This window comes from Saccoglossus kowalevskii, chromosome 2, assembly GCF_978046115.1.
Source record: "Saccoglossus kowalevskii chromosome 2, keSacKowa6.1, whole genome shotgun sequence".
NCBI classification, from domain to species: domain Eukaryota; kingdom Metazoa; phylum Hemichordata; class Enteropneusta; family Harrimaniidae; genus Saccoglossus; species Saccoglossus kowalevskii.
Window position 1 is genome coordinate 39,580,355 of NC_140642.1, and position 22,848 is coordinate 39,603,202.

Here is a 22,848-nt window from a genome sequence, read left to right on the forward strand (position 1 = left end):
TGGTAGACTACACTTACTCAGACTACCGAATAATCACCATGATTTATGGGGAAAATAACAAACATGTTATCTGTGCATGTAGGAATGCTAATGATGTAGCAACCATGACCTTTGACCTCAAATGGAAAGTGTTATCGTTTACAGTGATGTATAGACAAACAAATATAAGCCATTTTTAGCTCTTGGTGGAACAACAAATTATTTTGTTTTGTTTTTGTTAAAAATGTAATTTTACTAATTAATAGTAGAAGAAATATTAATATTGACTTTAGGATAAAAAATAATTTTAGTTTATCCATCATCAGACATTTTTGTAATAAATGTATGCATCATAACATGGATGATTTACATAATTATCATTCCAATGTGAGATCTCATGTGACAGTACTGTAAATGGAAACTCAATTCAGTCTCAAAGGGTCAGAGATATAATTCTATGACCGACTATTTCACAATCTCCAGTTCCACAGTTGAACTTTGATGACAAACTCAACATTTTTAGATTAATTAAAAAAATGTTTGTTTCTAGTGACCTCATCGTAGAAAAATGTGCAAATACTCATCCTTGACTTGAGTCATAGTCTTACTTCCAGGCTTTTCAGAGCAAGCTTTTATTTTGTTTACTGCAATGCTTTGATTATTCACAAGGTTTCAAGCTTGCTAATTTCACTGATAAATATAACCCATTAAACTAAATTCATGTGAACATATTACATAACTAATTTTTTGCAAATTTGTGTACTTAAAAGTCAATGATTATGTTCAAAACATCAAATTAAAATTAAATGTCAGTGAAAGGAAAGGAAATTATAATGCATATATTGTTTGCTATCAGTCAATTTCCCTGCTGGAATAAGTTTATGCCTCCACCAAGTCTCTTGTGAATAAACAACTTAGCATCTCATGGAAGTAAACCCCCCCCCCCCAATTTTAAAATATTTGTTACATTTATTGCTCGGCGGCAGTATTTATTGTGATATCAATGAAAGTGAAATGTATGTTAAGCATACAATCACGTAGTGACACCCCAGTTGAATCAACAACACAACACAGATTTGCAATCTTCACACAGTCTTACTGCAATTACTGCGTGATCTGCTGCTAATTCACATATTTGCTAGTGATATGGCATTACCATGATACTGTTTATCCTATCAACACAGCGTGAAATGCATCTACTGTTAAAGTTCACCAAGGTTGTCTCCATGGAACACAAGATGTTATTGGTTTCATAATTTGAACTATGAACAAACTAGCCACCAAGACATAAATTATGTGCCAACATACTCATAATTTCGAAATCTGATCAAGGATGCTTTTTTCTATGTAATAACTGTGATTAATTAAAATCAAGTACTAACAAGGAAAATGATCAAATGCAGATAAGTATATATATAAAAAATGTCTTGATCTTGTGCAATATTTACAATGTATTACAAAAGTTAGTTATTTGTAATTGAAATATTAATTAACTAAGCAAAAATGAATATAGCAATAGAAAAAATACTAAAGTTGTCAATAACCTGTTTGACCTTTCTGCTTGTGTTATTTCTGTGAAAACTAAGGGAATATTTCTATCAAATACAAATTTAAATAAAACATCGGTGATCGTTATACAGAATGTATATTTTGTTTTCTAAATTTAGTATACAGTAGTTTCACAAATATTGAAATGCTCATCTGTCCTTTGCCACATTATGCAAATTTAGTTTTTACAAATATAATAATGTTTTCAACTAACAACAAGTTTCATTTCTTACTTACTTACTTACTACTTGAATGAATGAATTACCGAGTATTTCAACATTTCAATCCAATGATCTAGCTAAGAGATATAAGAAATAAACAGTTCAATTCATCTCTGTTTCCATTAAGTTTTCCATTCAGCTAAATCAAATGATTTGTTTCTACATGTATCCTATATTACAGCTTGACTAGGATGATATTTGCATATAGTGGTTTCTTTACAGTGCTGACTGGGGTGGTCGTCTTCTTCCCGATCCCGCTAATGGCACATTCCTCTCATCCCAAATAGTAACACCATCGCATGCACAAAACTTTTTGGTGTTCTGAAATAATCCAGCAGACCTTGCAATAATCCCACATGCCAACCTGTAAAAGAATCCAAAGTGGAAAATTCAATTACAGTAATATAACTTTTTGGCTCATCATTGTTCTGCTAATTATCCATAAGACAATTTACAGTCAGCATTTAGTTCCAAACAGTACCGATTTACTAGCTTCTTTGTTCTCAACAATACCTGTTCACCATGAAAGGATTGTTTTTAGAACAATCTTGTTTTCACATGATTCAACTTTGATCTCACTATTTAAAAATGGGATATTTTTTTTGAGTAACAACACCCTGGATTTGAAACCGATGATTCCCTGATCAGCAAGCTGTGTATAGGTGAAGGTCACTCCACTGATGAGCAATGGGGCTGCAGGTAAACCATGCAAATCTTGCCAAATTCAAAAATACTACTTTATTTAAAATATGGAAACACAGATATTAATGGTAGTTATCTGCTGGTTTGGGGTCTCAGTTTGTCCTTGGCCTGTACATTTACTAGAACCAAGACCCAAACAGATCATTTAGCATCTTTCTACTCATCCTTTATCTAGGAGTAAAACCAGATGACATGCGCAAATAGATTCCAGATGTTTCATCTTTTTGGCATCAAGGTGCTCACAAGGCCTGCTAGAGCAATATTTTGTCACCATGGCGATGACGTGTCCCTATCCCTCCAACTCATAATTGTCTGAAGTAAGTTACACACGTTTCTGGTATCTAAGCTGACATATGAGTTCTATCAGATTGATGTAGAGATAAAATATTTCACAAGAATTCAATATGGTTTTAATATATCATTATATCCCCATTCGTGACTGCTTTCAAATAACAGAGAGTTAGTTCTCTAGTCCAGGAAGGAGTGGGGAAATTAGCTGTAATGGATAATGTTACAAGAGTTTGGCCTTTTGATATTTGGTTGAAATACTGCAGACAAAGACAATATGGTGTTTTGTTGTTTAGCTCCTGACAATCGTATCAGAAAATGAATTTAAATAGAATTAGATTGAATGTAATGCATTCAATAAAATTAATTATTCATGAATAAAAATCAAATACAAGGACATATAATGAAATTAATACAGGAATGAAACTATATATGACTAAATTTAGTAAGGCGATATAGGGGGATATGTGTCAGACTTTGCTATAAGTTGAGAAACAGCATTCTCTGAATTCACTGAATATATAGTATATTTTTTCTATTATTTTGTCTTGTGTGTATGATGACATGTTACAATATAATGAAACAAAAATAGTGACTATGAAAAAAAGTCATAAAAGCATGAACTATGTCAAGAAGCGTCTAGAATGTATTAAAACTTACTACCGGCTGTCTTCATTACCACCAATAAAGGAAGTAAAATACACTTTGTTAAATGGTGCATGCTGGGAAATAACTGAATGTGATTGGTTCATAAATATTCAATAGCTGAATGCGATTGGTTTGTAAATATTCAATAGCTGAATGTGATTGGTTCATAAATATTCAATAGCTGAAAATGATTGGTTTATAAATATTCAATAGCTGAATGTGATTGGTTCATAAATATTCAATAGCTGAATGTGATTGGTTCATAAATATTCAATAGCTGAAAATGATTGGTTCATAAATATTCAATAGCTGAATGTGATTGGTTCATAAATATTCAATAGCTGAATGTGATTGGTTCATAAATATTCAATAGCTGAAAATGATTGGTTCATAAATATTCAATAGCTGAATGTGATTGGTTCATAAATATTCAATAGCTGAAAATGATTGGTTTATAAATATTCAATAGCTGAATGTGATTGGTTCATAAATATTCAATAGCTGAATGTGATTGGTTCATAAATATTCAATAGCTGAATGTGATTGGTTCATAAATATTCAATAGCTGAATGTGATTGGTTCATAAATATTCAATAGCTGAATGTGATTGGTTCATAAATATTCAATAACTAAATGTGATTGGTTCATGAATATTTAATAGCTGAATGTGATTGGTTCATAAATATTCAATAGCTGAAAGTGATTGGTTCATAAATATTCAATAGCTGAATGTGATTGGTTCATAAATATTCAATAGCTGAATGTGATTGGTTCATAAATATTCAATAGCTGAAAATGATTGGTTCATAAATATTCAATAACTGAATGTGATTAGATCATAAATATTCAATAGCTGAATGTGATTGGTTCATAAATATTCAATAGCTGAATGTGATTGGTTCATAACCAATTTAACAGATGTGCCTCTGTAAAATCATCACCTACTGTTTGCCCAATTTTTGAAAATGCTGACACAAATAAGTTCATTGACCCCTAACTATTAAATGTCTTGAAATGAGACAATTGCATTTTAAGCTGAAACTATAAGTGTTAAATATCCAGTTCTAAAGACATTTTGCAAACACATTATGATTCATAACAAAGTCTACTGGGCATGTACCTAGTTAAGTCTCTGTCACCAAGAACACAAAACTTACCCACTACCAGAATTACCATTGGTCTTGGAGCAACCATCGTTAGATCTGCCCATGTCATCTGCACCAGAGTGAATCACAACTGAGCGTCCAATAATGTCCCACACCTGAAAACAACCACAACACTTGACCAATCACAATGTCTAGATGACTGGCACTTTGTCAATTTAATTCAATCATTTTGAGATAATCAATATTAATCAAATAGCAAAGGCACATCTATTAATTGGTCGAGAAAAGTTAGAAATGAATCTATAGCAGAAAATGTGACACTAATCATGGATGAATTATGAAACTGTTGAGATTGTTCTCCACACGATGTGAACCATTGTATCTATGTACAAATTTTCAAATAAATAAAACAAAAATTGATAATATAGCCAAAACTGAAATATCCGAAGCCAAAATCCAAAACGCGTAAAACAGATTTAGTGAACTTTTTTGTGTGTGTCCGATCAAATCCTGGTGGCAGCCATGTTAGTTTTTTATTATTAGAGGACACTTACACGTGTAATCGTTCCATATTTGGAAATCACATTTTCTAATATGGTGGGATGCAAATACCCAGTGCAATACTGCAAAATTATGGCACACTGTAACTTATGGCATTATGGTGACAGATGTATAATAATAACTGTTATTTAATTTAAATATGGTAGCCTGTTAAGCAGTCAGTATGTATTTCGGGGGGGGGGGGGCAGCTAATAATCCACCATTGTGTGCAGATTTACACCATTCCACAACTGTTTATACTTAGGCATTGTATCAATCCGCTGATCATTTTCTGTTTACAATGTACTTCCTTCCAATAAACACTTTGCCATTGTTTTAATTGTGATAATTGTTGAATGAATGATTTTGGAGCTAGTGGCTTTCTTTTTCACCACTAGGTGGCGCTATACCTGTTTTAATTTTGTTTTAATCTGGCTGTAGCAAATTTGTTACCAAACAGCAAAGTTGTTGTGTTTACTCCCAGTGGAGAAGAGTGGTTTTATAATTGTCAAAATAGAAATTATCTGTATATATCTTTCAGTATGAAAAACATATAAATCACAGCTTGGTAAAATATCAATATTTCATATTTAGTGTTGCTAATGAATGAATGACGTATGATAACAAAGAAAACAAGTTAATTAATCATTGACCTAAATCTTAAAACAAAATCTCACTGGATAATCCTACACTAGTAGTCAACTAAACCGAGTTTAAAAGTAATTAGAATGATCAAAAGCTCACTTCAAACAACATGTACTGGAAAATGTAGTATTTTGTAAATGGTTTGTTTTCTCGGGAAACACAATATTTATTAACAAACAAATAAATACTAGATATTCAATAAATGTACAGTAAAAACCCTATTACAAAAAACCCAAATCCAAACCACCCACCCCACCTAACTCCCACCCCACACACATACATACATATTTTATAATATGGATGACATTTATTCTATTTATTATGGAATAAATTTTCACAAACTGTGTATCCCATAATTTCATGAACTATTATTACAGTTTCTGAAAAGGAATGGGCTGAAAGGTCAAAGTTAAAAAGTATAGGCAAATATCAAATAAACAAATTTTAGTCATTAAAATAATTATATAAAAATAATATGAGGTTATTACCAGAATACCGAAAAGTATGCACAAAGACAGTACAGCTGGAGTATCGACTGACTGACAGCAGAGGTCAATGCGCTGCGTACTGTCTTATTATTATACATTTTTTCCTCCCTTAATCATCCCATATTTGGAATTTGCATTTCCTAATATGGTAGGATGAAAATACCCTGTAAAATACCGCAAAAATAACAACATGCTGTTAGGGTAACAGATGTATAATAATACAATATCATTTGTCTTAATTAAACAAAAAAAAACAGATATCATATAATTTGTTCACCTCTGAACTGATTTATTAGCAACTGATACATTTAACTTACCTTAACTAAGTTGTCTTCTATTGTAAATGCAGCTCTTCCGTTCTCATTGCTAGTTATATTACCTAAGTCACCAACATGCTGAATACAAGATATAGACAAGTATTTATGAGATAAAGGTATGCATGGGCGTGATATGCAATGATGTAATCCGAATTGCGATTTGATCACAAGATAGTAAGACAAGACTACATATCTAGGAATTCTGATGCAAATTAGCTAGTCTGCGAAAAAATTGATTCATTTCCATCTCAATCCATTTTGTCTTTACAAAAGCGTTTTATGCTTATGCATGTAGCAATAATCTTGCTAATTTCTATTTACACAATCAAACACCCCAACATACCGACTCCATTTTGTCATACTATGGTACTTGTTAGAAATACATTTGATTGAAATGCATGAAATTGCTTGATATCAGCAATAAGTGAAATATTACAAGTTGTCTCTTCTTTGAAAGCCCAAAATTTTGATTCAAAATTAATTTAATAAATTAATTTAGAAAACTATATTATAAGTTATACCATGATATATCTATAAAGTTTAACTATGACTTGTCATAGATTTGGCTCTTGAACAGCAATTGTTAAAACAAAATGAAGTCCATGAAGGTCTCATCATGTACAATGTATGTACATGTACCATATTTGTACAAAATCCATACATACATGACCAACAGTTCCAGAATGGCAGAAATGCATGATTTCAATAAATTTCATGTACAAAAATGGCCGGCACATAGGTCAATCCATAAGTTAATTCCCATTTTCAGACTGCGAGAACTAAAACATTTCCTCCCAAATATAGGCAGGAAAAAATATCTGCACTATCTATATACTGAAAATTTGTTTTCCCTTTTATATGTGAAAAATAGATACAGTTCCATGTATCTATAGATATGTATCTAACACAAGGGCAATTCATAACAACAATTCTAGAAAATTTTACTCACTGTAGTTTTGTGTGAATGCACGAGAAGAATGAGTGTTTTAGTTTGATATGTGTGAAACAACACTACATGTAATATCACAATTGAGGACATTCCAACATATTGATGCTAACAAGGCAAATTAAATAATCAATGAAAAGTTAATTATCTCAGAAGTTATTAATGATTACTATGTTCACCCAGAAAACATATGTTATCACAAGGATGACACTATTACTGTTACAATACAATGAGTTACAATGAGTGGTCATTGATTGCAAATTTACAGAAACCATACTGCCTGCTATTATAGTACTTCTAACACAAATATGTTGATATATGCATTAGTCTCATCAACATAAAAAAGTGCAGTTATTATACTTTCACAAATTACAAATAAAATCAGAATTATAAAACACATTGTAATAAACCAACTGGCCATAGAGGGCGCCATCTCAAAGCAAACTGTTTTTGTACTTACCCGTGCTTCGTCAGTTGGAGCACCATGAGGTTGCTCATATGGATTGAAATGATCACCACAACTGAAACAAAAATAGTCAAAACCATACAAAAAGGGTCAAAATTTAGCAAATATTTTCAACACATTTGTCAAAAATTTGAGTCACGATTTCCTCATTTCAAATAATGTATGATGTAAAAACATTATTTCATGGAAACTGTGCAGGCCTTTCTACATTTCACATCCACTCTTTTCAACCAATCAATAGCTCTTGTGCATTCACATCATACTTTTTCTGCATTGATAGCATTTGGATTGCGCATTCACTGTCCATCACACTGTTATCTCATATTTGCAACAAACATTTTAACCACCGCAATGTGGTATATATAGTACCATTGATGTCACTATTTATAAAATACTTTTATTGGTTCTTGGAGTAACTGTCAGACTAATGGACCCACTTTTATCATATGATATACCTGTACATTGGAATAGTAATACTAGCAGATTAATTTAAATTTTCTCAAAATTAATATTATAGGACAATTGATTTGATAAAATATGATAACACAAGAATAGATTATACACACTTGAAAAGCTGTAGGTATAGAAAAGAACACAGGGTATGGGTGGGGCTTTAAAAAGATGAAGGGTACAGGGTATGGGTGGGGCTTTAAAAAGATGAAAGGTACAGGGTATGGGTGGGGCTTTAAAAAGATGAAGGGTACAGGGTATGGGTGGGGCTTTAAAAAGATGAAGGGTACAGGGTATGGGTGGGGCTTTAAAAAGATGAAAGGTACAGGGTATGGGTGGGGCTTTAAAAAGATGAAGGGTACAGGGTATGGGTGGGGCTTTAAAAAGATGAAGGGTACAGGATATGGGTGGGACTTTAAAAAGATGAAGGGTACAGGGTATGGGTGGGGCTTTAAAAAGATGAAAGGTACAGGGTATGGGTGAGGCTTTAAAAAGATGAAGGGTACAGGGTATGGGTGGGGCTTTAAAAAGATGAAGGGTACAGGGTATGAGTGGGGCTTTAAAAAGATGAAGGGTACAGGGTATGGGTGGGGCTTTAAAAAGATGAAGGGTACAGGGTATGGGTGGGGCTTTAAAAAGATGAAGGATACAGGGTATTGGTGACGCTTTAAAAAGATTAAGGATACAGATTATCGGTGAGGCTGTGAAAAGATGTGGGTATAGATAGGAACACAGGGTATGGGTGGGGCTTTAAAAAGATGAAGGGTACAGGGTAAGGGTGGGGCTTTAAAAAGATGAAGGGTACAGGGTATGGGTCGGGCTTTTAAAAGATGAAGGGTACAGGGTATGGGTGGGGCTTTAAAAAGATGAAGGGTACAGGGTATGGGTGGAGCTTTAAAAAGATGAAAGGTACAGGGTATGGGTGGGGCTTTAAAAAGATGAAGGGTACAGGGTATGGGTGGGGCTTTAAAAAGATGAAGGGTACAGGGTATGGGTGGGGCTTTAAAAAGATGAAGGGTACAGGATATGGGTGGGGCTTTAAAAAGATGAAGGGTACAGGGTATGGGTGGGGCTTTAAAAAGATGAAGGGTACAGGGTATGAGTGGGGCTTTAAAAGATGAAGGGTACAGGGTATGGGTGGGGCTTTAAAAAGATGAAGGGTACAGGGTATGGGTGAGGCTTTAAAACGATGAAGGGTACAGGGTATGGGTGGGGCTTTAAAAAGATGAAGGGAACAGGGTATGAGTGGGGCTTTAAAAAGATAAAGGGTACAGGGTATGGGTGAGGCTTTAAAAAGATGAAGGGTACAGGGTATGAGTGGGGCTTTAAAAAGATGAAGGGTACAGGGTATGGGTGGGGCTTTAAAAAGATGAAGGGTACAGGGTATGGGTGGGGCTTTAAAAAGATGAAGGGCACAGGGTATGGGTGTGGCTTTAAAAAGATGAAGGGCACAGGGTATGGGTGAGGCTTTAAAAAGATGAAAGGTACAGGGTATGGGTGGGGCTTTAAAAAGATGAAGGGTACAGGGTATGAGTGGGGCTTTAAAAGATGAAGGGTACAGGGTATGGGTGAGGCTTTAAAAAGATGAAGGATACAGGGTATGAGTGGGGCTTTAAAAAGATGAAGGATACAGGGTATGGGTGGGGCTTTAAAAAGATAAAGGGTACAGGGTATGGGGAGGCTTTAAAAAGATGAAGGGTACAGGGTATGGGTGGGGCTTTAAAAAGATGAAGGGTACAGGGTATGGGTGGGGCTTTAAAAAGATGAAGGGTACAGGGTATGGGTGGGGCTTTAAAAAGATGAAGGGTACAGGGTATGGGTGGGGCTTTAAAAAGATGAAGGGTACAGGGTATGGGTGGGGCTTTAAAAAGATGAAAGGTACAGGGTATGGGTGAGGCTTTAAAAAGATGAAGGGTACAGGATATGGGTGGGGCTTTAAAAAGATGCAGGGTACAGGGTATGAGTGGGGCTTTAAAAAGATGAAGGGTACAGGGTATGGGTGAGGCTTTAAAAAGATGAAGGGTACAGGGTATGAGTGAGGCTTTAAAAAGATGAAGGGTACAGGGTATGGGTGGGGATTTAAAAAGATGAAGGGTACAGGGTATGGGTGAGGCTTTAAAAAGATGAAGGATACAGGGTATGGGTGGGGCTTTAAAATATGAAGGGTACAGGGTATGAGTGGGGCTTTAAAAAGATGAAGGGTACAGGGTAAGGGTGGGGCTTTAAAAAGATGAAGGGTACAGGGTATGGGTGGGGCTTTAAAAAGATGAAGGGTACAGGGTATGGGTGGGGCTTTAAAAAGATGAAAGGTACAGGGTATGGGTGAGGCTTTAAAAAGATGAAGGGTACAGGATATGGGTGGGGCTTTAAAAAGATGAAGGGTACAGGGTATGAGTGGGGCTTTAAAAAGATGAAGGGTACAGGGTATGGGTGGGTCTTTAAAAAGATGAAGGGTACAGGGTATGGGTGAGGCTTTAAAAAGATGAAGGGTACAGGGTATGAGTGGGGCTTTAAAAAGATGAAGGGTACAGGGTATGGGTGGGGCTTTAAAAAGATGAAGGGTACAGGGTATGGATGAGGCTTTAAAAAGATGAAGGGTACAAGGTATGGATGGGGCTTTAAAAAGATGAAGGGTACAGGGTATGAGTGGGGCTTTAAAAAGATGAAGGGTACAGGGTATGGGTGAGGCTTTAAAAAGATTAAGGGTACAGGGTATGGGTGGGGCTTTAAAAAGATGAAGAATACAGGGTATGGGTGGGGCTTTAAAAAGATGAAAGGTACAGGGTATGGGTGGGGCTTTAAAAAGATGAAGGGTACAGGATATGGGTGGGGCTTTAAAAAGATGAAGAGTACAGGATATGGGTGGGGCTTTAAAAAGATGAAGGGTACAGGGTATGGGTGGGGCTTTAAAAAGATGAAGGGTACAGGGTATGGGTGAGGCTTTAAAAAGATGAAGGGTACAGGGTATGGGTGGGGCTTTAAAAAGATGAAGGGTACAGGGTATGAGTGGGGCTTTAAAAAGATGAAGGGTACAGGGTATGGGTGAGGCTTTAAAAAGATGAAGGGTACAGGGTATGAGTGGGGCTTTAAAAAGATGAAGAGTACAGGGTATGGGTGGGGCTTTAAAAAGATGAAGGGTACAGGGTATGGGTGGGGCTTTAAAAAGATGAAAGGTACAGGGTATGGGTGGGGCTTTAAAAAGATGAAGGATACAGGGTATTGGTGATGCTTTAAAAAGATTAAGGATACAGATTATCGGTGAGGCTGTGAAAAGATGAAGGGTACAGGGTATGGTTGAGGCTGTGAAAAGATGTGGGTATAGATAGGAACACAGGGTATGGGTGGGGCTTTAAAAAGATGAAGGGTACAGGGTATGGGTGGGGCTTTAAAAAGATGAAGGATACAGGGTATGAGTGGGGCTTTAAAAAGATGAAGGATACAGGGTATGAGTGAGGCTTTAAAAAGATGAAGGGTACAGGGTATGAGTGGGGCTTTAAAAAGATGAAGGGTACAGGGTATGGGTGAGGCTTTAAAAAGATTAAGGATACAGGGTATGAGTGGGGCTTTAAAAAGATGAAGAATACAGGGTATGGGTGGGGCTTTAAAAAGATGAAGGATACAGGGTATGGGTGGGGCTTTAAAAAGATGAAGGGTACAGGGTATGGGTGGGGCTTTAAAAAGATGAAGGATACAGGGTATGGGTGGGGCTTTAAAAAGATGAAGGGTACAGGGTATGGGGTGGGGCTTTAAAAAGATGAAGGGTACAGGGTATGAGTGGGGCTTTAAAAAGGTGAAGGGTACAGGGTATGGGTGAGGCTTTAAAAAGATTAAGGATACAGGGTATGAGTGGGGCTTTAAAAAGATGAAGAATACAGGGTATGGGTGGGGCTTTAAAAAGATGAAAGGTACAGGGTATGGGTGGGGCTTTAAAAATATGAAGGATACAGGGTATGGGTGGGGCTTTAAAAAGATGAAGGGTACAGGGTATGGGTGAGGCTTTAAAAAGATGAAGGGTACAGGGTATGGGTGGGGCTTTAAAAAGATGAAGGGTACAGGGTATGGGGTGGGGCTTTAAAAAGATGAAGGGTACAGGGTATGGGTGGGGCTTTAAAAAGATGAAGGGTACAGGGTATGGGTGGGGCTGTGAAAAGATGAAGGATACAGGGTATGGGTGAGGCTTTAAAAAGATGAAAGGTACAGGGTATGGGTGGGGCTTTAAAAAGATGAAGGGTACAGGGTATGAGTGGGGCTTTAAAAGATGAAGGGTACAGGGTATGGGTGAGGCTTTAAAAAGATGAAGGATACAGGGTATGAGTGGGGCTTTAAAAAGATGAAGGATACAGGGTATGGGTGGGGCTTTAAAAAGATAAAGGGTACAGGGTATGGGGAGGCTTTAAAAAGATGAAGGGTACAGGGTATGGGTGGGGCTTTAAAAAGATGAAGGGTACAGGGTATGGGTGGGGCTTTAAAAAGATGAAGGGTACAGGGTATGGGTGGGGCTTTAAAAAGATGAAGGGTACAGGGTATGGGTGGGGCTTTAAAAAGATGAAGGGTACAGGGTATGGGTGGGGCTTTAAAAAGATGAAAGGTACAGGGTATGGGTGAGGCTTTAAAAAGATGAAGGGTACAGGATATGGGTGGGGCTTTAAAAAGATGCAGGGTACAGGGTATGAGTGGGGCTTTAAAAAGATGAAGGGTACAGGGTATGGGTGAGGCTTTAAAAAGATGAAGGGTACAGGGTATGAGTGAGGCTTTAAAAAGATGAAGGGTACAGGGTATGGGTGGGGATTTAAAAAGATGAAGGGTACAGGGTATGGGTGAGGCTTTAAAAAGATGAAGGGTACAGGGTATGGGTGGGGCTTTAAAAAGATGAAGGATACAGGGTATGGGTGGGGCTTTAAAATATGAAGGGTACAGGGTATGAGTGGGGCTTTAAAAAGATGAAGGGTACAGGGTAAGGGTGGGGCTTTAAAAAGATGAAGGGTACAGGGTATGGGTGGGGCTTTAAAAAGATGAAGGGTACAGGGTATGGGTGGGGCTTTAAAAAGATGAAAGGTACAGGGTATGGGTGAGGCTTTAAAAAGATGAAGGGTACAGGATATGGGTGGGGCTTTAAAAAGATGAAGGGTACAGGGTATGAGTGGGGCTTTAAAAAGATGAAGGGTACAGGGTATGGGTGGGTCTTTAAAAAGATGAAGGGTACAGGGTATGGGTGAGGCTTTAAAAAGATGAAGGGTACAGGGTATGAGTGGGGCTTTAAAAAGATGAAGGGTACAGGGTATGGGTGGGGCTTTAAAAAGATGAAGGGTACAGGGTATGGATGAGGCTTTAAAAAGATGAAGGGTACAAGGTATGGATGGGGCTTTAAAAAGATGAAGGGTACAGGGTATGAGTGGGGCTTTAAAAAGATGAAGGGTACAGGGTATGGGTGAGGCTTTAAAAAGATTAAGGGTACAGGGTATGGGTGGGGCTTTAAAAAGATGAAGAATACAGGGTATGGGTGGGGCTTTAAAAAGATGAAAGGTACAGGGTATGGGTGGGGCTTTAAAAAGATGAAGGGTACAGGATATGGGTGGGGCTTTAAAAAGATGAAGAGTACAGGATATGGGTGGGGCTTTAAAAAGATGAAGGGTACAGGGTATGGGTGGGGCTTTAAAAAGATGAAGGGTACAGGGTATGGGTGAGGCTTTAAAAAGATGAAGGGTACAGGGTATGGGTGGGGCTTTAAAAAGATGAAGGGTACAGGGTATGAGTGGGGCTTTAAAAAGATGAAGGGTACAGGGTATGGGTGAGGCTTTAAAAAGATGAAGGGTACAGGGTATGAGTGGGGCTTTAAAAAGATGAAGAGTACAGGGTATGGGTGGGGCTTTAAAAAGATGAAGGGTACAGGGTATGGGTGGGGCTTTAAAAAGATGAAAGGTACAGGGTATGGGTGGGGCTTTAAAAAGATGAAGGATACAGGGTATTGGTGACGCTTTAAAAAGATTAAGGATACAGATTATCGGTGAGGCTGTGAAAAGATGAAGGGTACAGGGTATGGTTGAGGCTGTGAAAAGATGTGGGTATAGATAGGAACACAGGGTATGGGTGGGGCTTTAAAAAGATGAAGGGTACAGGGTATGGGTGGGGCTTTAAAAAGATGAAGGATACAGGGTATGAGTGGGGCTTTAAAAAGATGAAGGATACAGGGTATGAGTGAGGCTTTAAAAAGATGAAGGGTACAGGGTATGAGTGGGGCTTTAAAAAGATGAAGGGTACAGGGTATGGGTGAGGCTTTAAAAAGATTAAGGATACAGGGTATGAGTGGGGCTTTAAAAAGATGAAGAATACAGGGTATGGGTGGGGCTTTAAAAAGATGAAGGATACAGGGTATGGGTGGGGCTTTAAAAAGATGAAGGGTACAGGGTATGGGTGGGGCTTTAAAAAGATGAAGGATACAGGGTATGGGTGGGGCTTTAAAAAGATGAAGGGTACAGGGTATGGGGTGGGGCTTTAAAAAGATGAAGGGTACAGGGTATGAGTGGGGCTTTAAAAAGGTGAAGGGTACAGGGTATGGGTGAGGCTTTAAAAAGATTAAGGATACAGGGTATGAGTGGGGCTTTAAAAAGATGAAGAATACAGGGTATGGGTGGGGCTTTAAAAAGATGAAAGGTACAGGGTATGGGTGGGGCTTTAAAAATATGAAGGATACAGGGTATGGGTGGGGCTTTAAAAAGATGAAGGGTACAGGGTATGGGTGAGGCTTTAAAAAGATGAAGGGTACAGGGTATGGGTGGGGCTTTAAAAAGATGAAGGGTACAGGGTATGGGGTGGGGCTTTAAAAAGATGAAGGGTACAGGGTATGGGTGGGGCTTTAAAAAGATGAAGGGTACAGGGTATGGGTGGGGCTGTGAAAAGATGAAGGATACAGGGTATGGGTGGGGCTTTAAAAAGATGAAGGGTACAGGGTATGGGTGGGGCTTTAAAAAGATGAAGGGTACAGGGTATGGGTGGGGCTTTAAAAAGATTAAGGATACAGATTATGGGTGAGGCTGTGAAAAGATGAAGGGCACAGGGTATGGGTGAGGCTGTGAAAAGATGTGGGTATAGATAGGAACACAGGGTATGGGTGGGGCTTTAAAAAGATGAAGGGTACAGGGTATGAGTGGGGCTTTAAAAAGATGAAGGATACAGGGTATGGGTGGGGCTTTAAAAAGATTAAGGATACAGATTATGGGTGAGGCTGTGAAAAGATGAAGGGCACAGGGTATGGGTGAGGCTTTAAAAAGATGAAGGGTACAGGGTATGGGTGGGGCTTTAAAAAGATTAAGGATACAGATTATGGGTGAGGCTGTGAAAAGATGAAGGGCACAGGGTATGGGTGAGTCTGTGAAAAGATGTGGGTATAGATAGGAACACAGGGTATGGGTGGGGCTTTAAAAAGATGAAGGGTACAGGGTATGGGTGGGGCTTTAAAAAGATGAAGGGTACAGGGTATTGGTGACGCTTTAAAAAGATTAAGGATACAGGGTATGAGTGGGGCTTTAAAAAGATGAAGAATACAGGGTATGGGTGGGGCTTTAAAAAGATGAAGGGTACAGGGTATGGGTGGGGCTTTAAAAAGATGAAGGGTACAGGGTATTGGTGACGCTTTAAAAAGATTAAGGATACAGGGTATGGGTGGGGCTGTGAAAAGATGCAGGTATAGAGAAAAACACAGGGTATGGGTGAGGCTTTAAAAAGATGAAGGGTACAGGGTATGGGTGGGGCTGTGAAAAGATGAAGGGTACAGGGTATGGTTGGAGCCGTGAAAAGATGCAATACAGATGTGAAGAAAGACGAACAAATAAAGTGAGAATAAAAAAAACACACAAGAAAAAAAAGCACAGAACACAGAGGTTAGGCTGTTAAAGATGTAGGTAGAAATACGAAGGGACTGTGATAAGAGGCTCCATATTGCCTTTTGAATTGCCTATAAACATCATGTTCAGATCACCAACCAATTAGAATATGTTACAGGTGGTTTTCTAGCAAGCCATTCACTCTGACTGGTTGTCAAAGGATATCAAAAGAATGTGATTTAATTTGGGCACACAAATACTTCGAGGTTTTTAATACACTGATGACTGGAATTCAAATTGACCAGAGCAACATCAGATTTTAATTAGACTGAACATAATGATATAAATTCTGACCAATCATATGAGGGCATTAGGTGCAATAACACAATATATTTACCTAGTGCAGCCATCTGATATATCACCAAATTCATGAATATTGATAGCATGTATAGATTTGGGTTTCAGTCCATCTACTATGCCTTCAATAATGCACTTATTTCTATCGGATTGTACAAATCTTATTACACCCTTGAGTTGACCCTCTTCCAACATGGTTACAGCTGCACCAAGATGCTCCCGACCTGAAATAGAAAAAGTGTAATTTATGACAAAGTAAATGTTATGAAAAACACACTAATAGCATATAGAATTCATTTCTAGCTATCTGCATGCATCATAAAGTTAGGCTATGTGACCTGTCATATTGCTGACAGAGCTGATTCATAATGCATGGTCCAGGGCCAGCGTACACCGTATATACAATAAAGTTTTTAAGTCGACTGTCTATTTGCTTCAATGTTTTGCAAGTATCAGTATCTTGCTTTTCGCCAGCCACGAAGGCCACACGAGAAAAACTTGATCGATGCAGTCGATCGGCACGATGGCAAGCAAATCAAGAAAAGTATTTGTAGATGCAACTGATCAAATTTCACGAAATACATCACTATTGTACTGATTGGCTGGAAAGTTTCTCAGCCAGCTGACTTGGATGGTGATTGGTTTGCTATTTGATTACCCCGGTAGATCTTGCTTGCTTGCTAGAAATGCACTATTTATATTTATATTCCTAATTACAAGGGACAGTGAAAAGTTATGCTTATACTACAGTAAGAGCTCATTTTAGAAGCAAGAAAACAATTTACCGGTCATTTCGAAAATTTTCCAGGGGATATGTTTATTTCGGGGAGTATGTTTAATAGATTTTGAAGATTTGTTCGAGGGTATGTTTATTTGGAACATAAAATTATTAGAACATTGGCAAAAATTTTCATTATGTTTTTCACTCTTTGCAATTGTTATGTTTTTCATTTTGTGTTCCAAAATCTATGTAATTTTGAAAATAAAATTATTATAATCTAGGCAATAATTTCATTATTTGTTATTATTTTAATGTTAATAACATTCTCTATGTTTACCATACAATCAGAGAAATCCTGTCCATAAAATTCATGATCTCAAAAACAAGGTGCTAAATGATTTAACCTGCACCCCACCCCACCCAGTTGTATGACAATGTTAAGATCTATATTATGGTTGACTTTATTAAGATTCATGTTTCTGTAAGCAAAATTAAAAGGCTTTCCCCTGATTTCATTTAAGCATTGTTTTTTTGTGTACTGTAAAATATTTTTCTGAGCTGGAATTAATTTTTGCTGACTTTTTAGGTGTTTTGTATAGAATTTATTTTCACTGACTTTTTACGAGTTGAATGTAAAATACTAGTATAAGAAAAGGGGTATATTCTCTGGATTTTATTTTCACTGAATCATTCCTTCAGCAACGATTGTGAAAATTAATTCCAAGCGGAAATATTATTTAGTATTTTACAGCAATCTACCTCATGTTTATATATCAATCAGGTATATTCAAAAGTCAAATAGTGTCATAATAACATTCAGGTCAAAGGGTAAAATGGGGAATAAGGTCAAAGGAAAAACTGGGAATGATAACATTTGGGTCACATGTAAAAATCAGTACAATAAGTTTGAGAGACTTCGTAATTAAATAATATTTGTTGAATTACCATATTTTACTGAATTGGCTTTCCTTAAGGTAGAGATGCTGTTTACCTGACAGGTATTTTAATTAGTTAATTAGGAAACCAAGATGACCTCCCTTGTCCACAAAACTATATATTTTCGGAAAGCTTATTGTATGAATTATTAAAAAAATTTAGTATTTTTTTTTATGGACACTGTAGTTTGAAATATGTACAAAAATGTGCTTTTTTGGTCAAAAGTGATTTAAAAAAAAATAGCTCCTAAACCATGCTTCTGTTTCCTGTCAAAATTGGTTTATGGGTACATCTGTTTACTATGAAGAAATCGCCGTCTTGAAAACTGTCTACCAGTTGTCAATTTTGCAGGGCAGCAGCCCAAATTTCACTACTTCAAGTTTATGCATAAATTAACACCCAGACTAGTTGTCTGTTCGATTGTTGTAACACTGTTCAACCAAAAACAATGCCCCGACGGCGTTTTGAAGATAAACACATTGTCAATCATTTGTGAAAATTTCAAAACAAAAGGTCAAAGCGTCTAGGAGCTATTTTTTGTTAAAGTTCAGGGATGTGCACTAAAAAGAAGCTGAGATAATTGCTAATTTGCATGACAATTCACTCAATAAGAAGTTTGCTAATGCTCATAATTAAAATGGCTGTAACAGTTCGAAATTTAAATGTATTATCGTTTTGTTAAAAGTTAAATATAGTGCATAATATGGAGATCTCGTCATTTCTTTTTTTCACCATGTATCTTTTTTATTATTTATGTACAGCCTTGCTAAATCTTGCTAAGCATTCAAATAGGAGAATGTTTGCACCTGTTATCTATATTTTAAAATCGTTTTTTGAGTATGTTCCACTATTCACAATTCTACAAAATGTTAACAGTCTATAGCCAAGACTGTTTGGATAATAAAAAGCCAAAAAAAAAAAAAATTCACTCCCAAGTGCCCACAAACATGCATCTCTACCATAATTTAAGTTTCAACAGTAACTGAAGGCTGTATCAAATATGAATGACTTTACCTACCTATGGCTGAGCTTGCTGAACCATGTCCAATCAACACAGCTCTTTTGCCAGTGTCTTCTATTACCTCTAAGACTTGACTTGAAGGAAGTGATGTTTGTAGTATAACTCTCTCATCAGCCAAGTTGATCTCCAAAACCTTTATATCTGTATTGAAATAAAGAAACATATGACACTTCAGATGCAAGGAAGTCATGAAATACGTTGACATTCAATCATTCATCATAACACCAAAAGTTAGCTTACCGTTCACACTCTGCAGTTTTGATTTGATTGAATCTACACAATGCTGACATGTCATCTGGACAGCAAATTCCATCTAGTTTTAAAAAGACACAATTGTATTATGATTTGATACATCAGGAATTGAGGTAAATCATGCAGTTACACAAATAGAAATTTCATTTGAATCTACTACAATAAAAGACAACTAATTTGATACCTTGCCCAGTTTTATCTAAATAAATAAGCCTAGAAAATGAAGTGCTTTCCCAGGTGTTCAAGACCTCTCCTACAATGCATAGACACATAAATGAAATCACGACTACCGGTAGGTATAGTGACCTCTCCTCCATGGCATAGGCACATAAACATATGTACAGTCAGCTAGTGACTTCTTCTACAATGCATAGACAGCTACTGAATGCAAATTTAATGAGTTGATTGAAAATACTGTCATCATGAAAACTTGTTAGAGGAATTACCAGCATGCATCAACTAAACTAATTAATTAACAACAAGTATTTTGATTTATCTTTGACCATTTAAACAAATTCTGTCGTTTGAGTTTGTGGAAAATAAAATTGTTGTTTCTTGAGATTCATCCAATCATCTTTTGTTGTGCAAATAATAACTGAATTCCTGAATAAATTCCGATGGTTATAAATATTTGTAAAATGTGTGAGAATTTGAGAAGAATGCAAGATATTTCAAAATGTGACTGAAATGCGTGTGAATCACGTCTAAAGTATGAAATCTGACAGGATTACATAATATACATATCATATCATCTCTCATTTAATTGGTTATTCGCAGGGGCGTCGATCATGGGGGGGGACACGTCCCCCCACTTTCTGAAGGGTGGGGTACACAATATCAACTGTCCCCTCCACTTTCCAGACTTACCCAAATATCAATAATAGACTTATATCAAAGCCTGCGTTTGTGTAAGGCCTTTGGTTCTGTGTACATGTACTGTATTCTTAATGATCAAGAATGAAAATCCCCAAGTATGCACCAAATGACTTCATTTTGGTTGCATTTTTCAAAAATTTCTACCTTCTGAGGGGGACACATCCCTCCTCGGGGTTACACACCTATATTCCGACACCCATATGTTCCGACATCCCTATATTCCGATACCCCTATGTTCCGACATTCCTATATTCCGACAACCCTATGTTGAGATGCTAATAGATTCTGACACCTACGAAATTTTAGAAACGTTTTTGACATTTCACTGCGTTTTTATTTCTTTACTATAAGAAAAAATATCATTATTCTTCTTCAAATACTATTCTATGCTCACCTTTTGTAACACAATGTTACATTTCTTTACATAACTATGCCGGATTATAATACTTGCCACGGGCTTTCATGGAGGTGTTTTTGTGATCATCGTCGGCAATATTCTCAGACGCGATGTATCCTATCAAGCTTCAGACGCAAAATATTTATTTTTTTAATTATTGCCATACGTTCAGATCAACAATAAACTATGTACCTGACAGTCTTCATGTGGGCCCCTGACAAATTGTACTCGGGGAGACCTAAATTACATTGTTTAGTACTTTTATGTTCGACGATCATCCAATAAATTCTGAGCCGGCCAGAATGTGCCATATTTTCAATGGAAATATGTACGCTAGTGTTCGGAAGCCAAAATTGGATAAATACCTCTCCCCATGGTAGAACAAAGCAGCATGTTTTTTCTCTGTTCAGTGCGATCAGTCTAGTTACGGAATACTGACTGTACAATTAAAATTAAGACAAGGCTGTCAAATTTACATGCCATAAAATAGACAGAAACATGGGAATTAATTTGGTCAATTTTGGCCGTAGAATCTGAGCCGTTTTGCCCCCGAAAATCAGGGTAAATATGAATTCATTAACTTTATTATACGTTATTCAAAATCATCAAATGGAATTTTCTGGGCAAATCCTGTCTATGATAAAATGAATATCTCTGAGACCTGTCAATGTCTTAGATTGATAGGAAAACGTATAACGTGTGGAAGTAAACAAGGAATGTTGGCCGAAAACATACAATATAGGAATGGAAAGAGATAATGTGATCCCTTGGTATTTTTAAACTTATGCAAACACTACGGAATGCTAAATGCAGTGCCTATTCATCTCTCGCATAATAAATAAATAAATAAATGATTTTAATCAATATGTAGATAAACTTGGAAAGGTGCTATCGGATGTAAACGGCAACCTTGCAATTCTGCGACTGATGAATATCGAAGTACAACTTTCATAAAAAAACGTAAAATAATTCTCTGATAATTATCGATCTAAAACTTCGATAGTTAAGGCAATCGGAGGATTTAAGGTTGGAACTACATCCAACAGACACGGATATTGTCAAATAATTATCAAAGTATTAGAATGATACAATGGGTAACATCTTTCTTTGATAATTATCCGATAACATCATGCAATATCCCGCCTTCATGGACTTTCGAGTATCATGGCCGGACTACACTACAGTTGGATTTCCAGTATTTTCCAGGACATCCTGGTTATATCAAGCACCGTCCCTCAGTGTTGAGGGACGGTGTATCAAGGTAGTAAAAGGTCACGCACGGCTAGTCAGATTAAGTTTGACACAAGTATACTGTGTGTCGGAACATAGGGCAGTCCCCCCTTCTCAGACACCCCCCTGTTTGCGCAAGCGCGGACATTGGTCGCTTACGCGGACACAAAAATGGCCTCCTCACTTTTCAGAATGGACCGACGCCCCTGGTTATTCGAAATAGGAATTAAATGTAGTATATTGAAATAAATCACAGAGTGTCCATCTCAGTACACGTATCTGGATACTATTAGATGGTTATACTAAATAAAGATAAAAAAAATCATCAAACGTTTTTGGTAATACATATATATATATATATATCTGATCCGGGGTCTGATTATTAATCATACAAGGAAGGAGTTTCAAAGTTCAAAGTACAACAAATCGCAGTGCACGTGTGGCTCACGGCTTTGGTTCGCAATATACAATTTTCGACAATATGTTTCGAAGAGCTTGCTGGATTCAGATATATTACCTTTGTCTGTGTCGTCATTTTGACAAAATGTAACACCACTCCACGCAATATGGAGCCAACGTTTTAAAATATATGTACCCACGCAGAATTAACCAAAACATAAGCCAGGTCAAACACGATAGTGTCAGGTGACACCTTGGGTCAAACTCAATATCACATGACATTTAAATAGGGTTTCATTTTCTTTTTTTGTAATGCTGTTTTTTGTATTTTTTTACGTGAAAACGATGTTAATGATAATCCAGTCTGCCGATTGTCAATATGTATTATTGTCTATTGTCCGCCATAGATGATTTATGCTGTGAAAATCCCAATTTACATTTTGTTACAGCATCCCCTATATTGGAAATGGTGCGATCCAACATTCAAACGTCATT

General features: G+C 36.9%; 1 protein-coding gene across 1 annotated transcript; it reads right to left on the bottom strand.

Annotated features, from left to right (window-relative positions):
• Positions 1–1,608: 1,608 nt before the first annotated feature.
• On the bottom strand, positions 1,609–22,587 carry LOC100378622 (copper chaperone for superoxide dismutase-like). Its single transcript, XM_006818841.3, has 8 exons — positions 22,472–22,587; positions 19,440–19,512; positions 19,197–19,340; positions 16,562–16,745; positions 7,889–7,949; positions 6,483–6,560; positions 4,544–4,647; positions 1,609–2,112 (listed from the first exon to the last, which is right to left on the bottom strand). The coding sequence occupies exons 1-8, from the start codon at positions 22,487–22,489 to the stop codon at positions 1,965–1,967; spliced, it is 810 nt and encodes a 269-aa protein (XP_006818904.1). The 5' UTR covers positions 22,490–22,587; the 3' UTR covers positions 1,609–1,964.
• Between the last annotated feature and the right edge of the window lie 261 nt (positions 22,588–22,848).

Excerpts from the sequence above, each read along its gene's own strand:
- LOC100378622 (XM_006818841.3), bottom strand. Across the intron at positions 7,950-16,561 it reads ATATCAGATGGCTGCACTAG|TTGTGGTGATCATTTCAATC; the intron begins GTAAATATATTG and ends TTTTTGTTTCAG. Across the intron at positions 2,113-4,543 it reads AATGGTAATTCTGGTAGTGG|GTTGGCATGTGGGATTATTG; the intron begins GTAAGTTTTGTG and ends ATTCTTTTACAG.